We start from the raw sequence: 6,808 nt of genomic DNA on the forward strand, positions 1-6,808 counted from the left end.
TATTTTCGCCACAAGTTGTCTTCCTTCGTACGGTTTTTGTTGGGTTGAAAAAAATTAAGGGTCAAAATTTAGATAAGGAAAGAACCAAAACATGTGTAAATTCCTAGGAAGTATCAAAGTTCCTTGTCCTTTCTGATATTTGCATGTAGCATTACCCTGTGAGACCCCACTTACCAACCCTCCAAATAAATCAACAAGAAGCATATATTTGGTCCAAAGTCAAATGTGTGTGAAGTAAAACTCAGAGTGCTACTCTGGCTTTGCTCATCCACAATGCTTCTCTCAACAACAACAACACAACACAACATTCAAAACACAAGAAAAACTTCACCACCAAATAATACATATATATATTCACATGCACACCAAACATGGAACAAGTAAGAAAGGAAAAAACTCTTTTAAGTTCTTTCAGGATGATCATGCACAACACAACAACCATGTTGATCATGCTTTTGTTGTTCTTCAACCTGCTGATCCAGCCTCAACTTGGTGCAAGCACTGTGGTTGACCCCAACACTTTCTCCTTTGTTACTTTCACTTCTGAGAGTTGCACCAATGGTGAGCTGCTTTGCATGGGTTCAGCCACTGCCGGCAATGGGTATTTGAGTCTCACCCCAGAGCCACAACAAAGCAGCAACTCAAGCTCAACACTGTCTAACACAACCAGAAATGTTGGAAGGGTTTTGTACCCTCATCCTGTGCCTGCTTGGCCTGCAATTATCTCCACCACATTCACTCTTAGGATCACTCCTTTTTCAGAAAATTCAACCGGCTCTGGGGATGGAGTGGCACTAGTGTTTGCTAATGATAACAGGCCCTCACCAAATGGCTCTTATCTTGGCATGTTTGATCAGTCTACACCAGGTAAACACAATGTATTCATTTAATGTATTGAATATCTTGTTTAGGAGTTTTGTTTTTGCTCACATGGCAACCTATATTTGGATAAGACAAAAAAAGAAGTTGAAAACACTTTTATGTTGCACAAATACTGCAAATGCACACATGATGAAGAAAACAAGAGTATCCCAGAAATAAAATAAAATAATAGCATACTTTCAAATTCAAGATTTCAACTAGAAATCGGTTAGTGTTTTCTTACACATGACAAAAAAATAAGACTTGTTTTAATACTTTGCTCAAGATCCTGTGCTCTTGATTCATGGAATGAAAACAGAACATTTTTTTCTTCTGTAGTCTAAACTAAAAATGATGTTGTGTAGGTGGGGGTTTTCAACAACTAGCTGTGGAGATGGACACTTTCATGAATGAATTTGAACAAGATGGAAACCACATTGGGATAGTGACAACAAGCATCACAAATCCACTTGCATCTGAGAGTCTCAATAGCAGTGGCATTGACCTCAAAAGTGGAAGAGACATTAAGGTCAAAGTTGACTATGATGGATGGAGTAAAATGATTTTTGTCTCTGTGGGATACCCTGAAAGCCAATTGAAGAATGTCCTTAACCATTCAATTAATCTACCTGACATACTTCCAAGCTCCATTTATGTTGGTTTCACAGCCTCCACAGGCAACACTTTTCCTGAAAGCCACCAAGTCCTCAATTGGGTGTTCACATCAGTGCCACTTCCTTTTCTTTCTGTTGAACACAGTAGAGTTGGCACCATCAAGACCTTATTGGTAATTGTCATGGTATGTTTATTTCCTTTTATCTGGATAGCTTTTTGGAGGAAAAGATATTTGAGGGGTAAAAGGAGGGGGGATATAGAAAGCCTATCAAAGAAGGCTGCAGATATCCCCAAGGTGTTCACTTACAAGCAACTATCAAGGGCAACATGCAAATTCAGCCAGGAAAATCTTTTGGGAAAAGGTGCATTTGGCAGTGTTTATAAAGGAATCATATCAGACTCTAGAAAAACTGTAGCAGTCAAGAAGATTTCAGCAACTTCCAAGCAAGGTATGCTTTGGTAAATAACACACCTTAACAAAGTATATCAACAACTTAAGGGATAATGTTACCATTTAAAAGACTGAGAAACTGTTCTAGTAATTTTCATTCTTTTAACTTAGAAGGCAACTGAAGTGTGATTAAAAAGTCCACATTTATAACGGATAACTTGAGCTGCATAAAAATTAAGAAGGATTGGAAATCTAATGTATCTTAAATTTACTTAGGTATGATTGATTTATGACTTGTATTTCATTCAAAAGGAACAAGTGACTTCAATCCATTTTGTCCAACTAGTCAAAAACTATATGCATGGATATGGATTCCATAATTTTGAACCTACTTAAAGTAGTTGCTTCTGATTTGTTACACCTTCCATAATCTCCCTGTGATTTTGATTTTCTTCTACTCTTAACCATTTTGTTTTTCTTTGTTTCTTTGGTTGTGTACACAGGTGAAAGAGAGTTCTTAGCTGAAATATGTACTATAGGGCGTCTTAGGCACAAAAACTTAGTGAAGCTCCAAGGCTGGTGCATTGAAGGCAAGAATCTTCTCTTGGTTTATGAATACATGGAAAATGGAAGCCTTGATCACTTCATCGGCAAAGGCAGTCTGAACTGGCAAATGAGGCACAAGGTATTGACAGGATTGGCATCAGCATTACTTTACCTTCATGAAGAGTGTGGAAACCCTTTTGTTCACAGAGATGTTAAGCCTAACAATGTCATGTTGGACAACAATCACGATGCTCATTTAGGAGATTTTGGGCTAGCAAGACTACTCAAAAGTGAAGGTTCAGTGACCACAAATCTCAATGGAACTCTAGGATATTTGGCTCCAGAACTAAGCTTTACAGGGAGAGCTACACCTGAATCAGATGTGTATAGCTTTGGCATGGTAGTTCTTGAAGTCACATGTGGGAAAAGGTTAAACTGGATTAAGCAAGGGAACAGTTTTGTAGACTCTGTGTGGAATCTGCATGCAGAAAATGCATTGGTTGAGTGTGTTGACAAACGACTAGAGAACAAATTTGATGAGGAAGAAGCTAAAAGGGCATTGATTGTTGGATTGGCATGTTTGCATCCTGATTCCATGTTGAGGCCAAGGATGAGAAAAGTTGTGAACATTTTTCAGAACCCAAATGAACCTTTAATGCAGTTAGCAGGAGTGAGGCCAACAGGAGTTTATGTATCAGTTTCTTCAAGTTCATCATCCTCCAACTCTGGCTCTAACACTGAGTTACAGCTTCAATCATCCACAACATCATCACATTCAAAATTCAACAGTGTATGAAGTATGATCAGCAGTGACAACATTTTCAACTAGATGCCAGTTGTCATTGTCTATGAAACACAAACACCCTCTTCAATACCTTGTCAAACACTCCCTTTAAGTTTCAAATTTAGAAGAGTTATTTTGCAGAGAGGTTAGATAGTGATTTTTATATAGAAGTTAACAAATCATAAACTTATTGTATAAGTGTGTTATAATTATATAAATTAGGAGTAGATCTTATGTAATTTAAAATATTTAGATTATATATGTATTATTAAAATATTTCCATCTATAAAGACTTCTTCTCCCTCAAGCTTATGGTCTTCTCATATTCTAAATTCTATGTTCTTTCCGCCTTTCAGTCTTTTCGGAAAACTTGCAAAGATATTCTGATGCTTAAGTCAGTCCAAGTAGAATATGCAGGTGTGAGAGTTGGAAAGTTACCGATGTCACTTTGATGTCTCTATTATTTATACTTTTTGGTTGGAAACTTGTTGTCATAGACCCGCGCATAGGGCCTAAAAGGGGATAAAATCACGCTTTAATCATGCTCTGTGATAATTTGGTGTATTACTAGCTAAATAATGTTTTAGGACCTCATTCTTTGGGTTTAACTATGTCGAAAGAACGTCAATCATCTGACCATCCGGTAGTACAATAATATTTTAAAAGAGAGTGAAATATTTTATTTTTTAAAAAATTTAGATGAATGGATTAGATATTTTCATATTAGATAATAATGTGTTAAAATTAATACATGAAACTAATTTTTTATAGATAATTTTGATTATTAATTGAAATAACTTATAACAATGTTATCTTCCTATCTTATTTTTTGGGAATCATGTGTCCACGCTTCATCAAGGTTATAAAAAGCAGTCTTTTACCACGATTTCAAAGATGGAGATTTTTGGAGTCTTTTGTGAGAGTAATTTCAACTTCTTCTCAATGTTGGATTTTGACATGAGGATCTGATTTTAGTTGTTATGACTGAAAGATTTTAAGAAGTAAGCCTTTTGTTTTTTATTAAGAAAGTATATAATTTGTATAAATAATATTTAATCTTTTTATAATATTCCATAAAATATATGAATTTAAAGAATAATTATTTTTTTAATATAATTTAATATTTTTATATAAGTGTAGTTTATTTTATTAATATTTATTTTGTAAGTAAAAAATCACTAATATCAAACTGATTAATTAAACATGTTAAGATCAATTTAATTCAACAGTGAACACAATCCCTTCCCTACAATACATTAAAATATAAAAGTTAAATGATTCTTTACACCCATCATTACCACAAAATATTAAATATAATTAAATAAAAACTAATTTAAAAATAATAATTATTAGATTAATTAAATCAAATACTATATTATATATTAAAAAATTATTGATATCTAAATAATTTTTATTATTAATAAAAAATTATAAACTATTTTTTAAATTAATATCTAATTAATTACTAATATTTTAATTACTAATTTTAAAATATAAAATAATTAATAGTTAAAACTTTATTTCTTAAAATTGGTCTCCAAAATCATATCACTTGTAAACAAAGAAGTATGAAAATAGTAAAATAATAAAATAATAAAATAAGAAACTTAGAAGACTAAGAAAATGATAATACATGAAATGAAATAAATGTGGATTTTTGGTGGTGACATTGATTGAAGCTATAAATGGCCATTGCTTGCTCTTAGAAAGTTTGGTCTCATAAATTTCCCAATCTTAGTCTTCAAGTTAACTCCTCACCAACATCCATGTGATCAACAATTCTTCCATTATGTTTGTTTTTCCTCCCATTAACTCTACACCAAAATAATGTCTCAAAGGAATCCAATATTTAAAATATTGGGTGGAATTAACAACAACACTAATATTTTAATCATATATTTATTATGTTATAGTGTGTTTCAAGAGAAAAATTTAAGAAACTATTTCATTATATAGACAATTTGAAATGATTTAAGATAAAATAGTTGTTTGGATAAGATTTTAAAAAAAATCTAAAATTGTTTGAAAGTAAATTATATTACTTTTAAAAATAGATAATTTTAAATTTTATCTAAAAAAGTAATATTTTTTTTTTAATTTTTAAACTTATATATCTTTTTTTAATATTCCCTCTTTAATTTAATCATAGATTTAATATTCTCTCAATTGACATCATGTGTGGGGATGAGAAGAAGAAAGTCAAGAAAAACAAGGTTTGAACACATGACCATCAAGTTTAACATTGATAAGTTTTCTAGTGAGAACGACTTCAAATTATAGAAGATCAAGATGAAAGGTATCTTGATACAACAATGATGCATTGATTTGATAAATGATGAGGCGAACATGTGAATGTCTTTGTATTGGGAGGGAAGACTAACATGATCAATAATGTTGGAAACACCATAATTTTGTGTCTTCAAGATAAGACACTTAGGAGAGTCGTGAGAGAGAGACCTATTGTACAAATATGAATGAAACTTGAGTATGTATGACAAAATCTTTGAAACAAAAACTCTGAATGAAAAAATAATAAATAATTGTATTCTTTCAGGATGACAAAATCAAGAATGATGGTGAAATATCTATAGATTTAACAAGATTTTCATAATCTTGGAACATTGAAGTGATGCTCAAAGATGAAGATAAGACTTTATTGTCTCTTAATGTCTTGTCTAAGACATTTGAGCATAGAAGGAAGAGTTGTTGCAAATCCTCTTTTTGTTGTTGAGAGCTTCAAACTCAGGTAACCATCTTCACACGTTTGAACGAGTTGGAACATAAAGTTGCATTAAATATGCTTCATTCAACATTAAATGCTTATTTCTTCTTCAAGCAACATCCTCTTAGCAATCAAGTAGAGTGTTTAAATAGTATGTTCATCGAAAGACGTGTTTTCTCTATCGAGTGAGTAAAACTTTGTGATCTTTTAGATCACTCCTCTCATTCACGAAACACTTAGCTAAGAATAACTGTTTTCCAAACAACACTTAGTTTTTTTTAACTAAGAATCACTACTTTCCAAATAATACTTCTTTTTTTAGCTAGAAATGACTACTTTTCAAACAATATTCGATTTTTTAACCATGAGTAACTAAGTATTCAAATAATATTTGAGTTATTTTAGTCAAAAATGACTAATTGTTCTAATAATACTTGTGTTGTTTTAACCAAGAATTACTTAGTAAAACTTTACCAATTTGATCAACCAAAAATTGATTGTAATAAATCAATATAAAATCTTTCAGCCCAAATCTTTCTTATCTTTAATATATTTTATACTGTATGTAATAAAATCTAAACTGTATGTAATAAAATCTAAACTAATTAAGTAACTAAACTTTTGAAAATGATTTTGACAATCCATCTCCCAGTTTAAAGTTACGTTTAACTATACATTATTAGACACAATATTGTAAAAGTTTGTTTAAGTTTTTCAATGCATAATTCAATCATATAATATTTTCTTGTGTATTTAATCGTTGATAAAGACTTAATAATGTGATTTTTTTATTTGATAAGCACAGTTGGAACAAAATATTATCTCATAAAAACTTGATATTGTCGTTGTGATGAAGAGAATAAGAAATCTTGTTAAGATATTTCTAGTT

The 6,808-nt window shown here is 31.4% G+C and overlaps 1 protein-coding gene across 1 annotated transcript; it reads left to right on the top strand.

Annotated features, from left to right (window-relative positions):
- The first annotated feature begins 160 nt into the window (after window positions 1–160).
- Window positions 161–3,360, top strand: LOC137829439 (putative L-type lectin-domain containing receptor kinase S.5). The gene is made up of 3 exons (XM_090305210.1): window positions 161–867; window positions 1,227–1,925; window positions 2,371–3,360. Exons 1-3 carry the CDS (start codon window positions 372–374, stop codon window positions 3,207–3,209), a joined length of 2,034 nt encoding a protein of 677 aa, XP_090161336.1. The 5' UTR covers window positions 161–371; the 3' UTR covers window positions 3,210–3,360.
- Window positions 3,361–6,808: the final 3,448 nt, after the last annotated feature.

Source organism: Phaseolus vulgaris, chromosome 7 (genome assembly GCF_051622355.1).
Source record: "Phaseolus vulgaris cultivar YP4 chromosome 7, ASM5162235v1, whole genome shotgun sequence".
Lineage (NCBI taxonomy): Eukaryota > Viridiplantae > Streptophyta > Magnoliopsida > Fabales > Fabaceae > Phaseolus > Phaseolus vulgaris.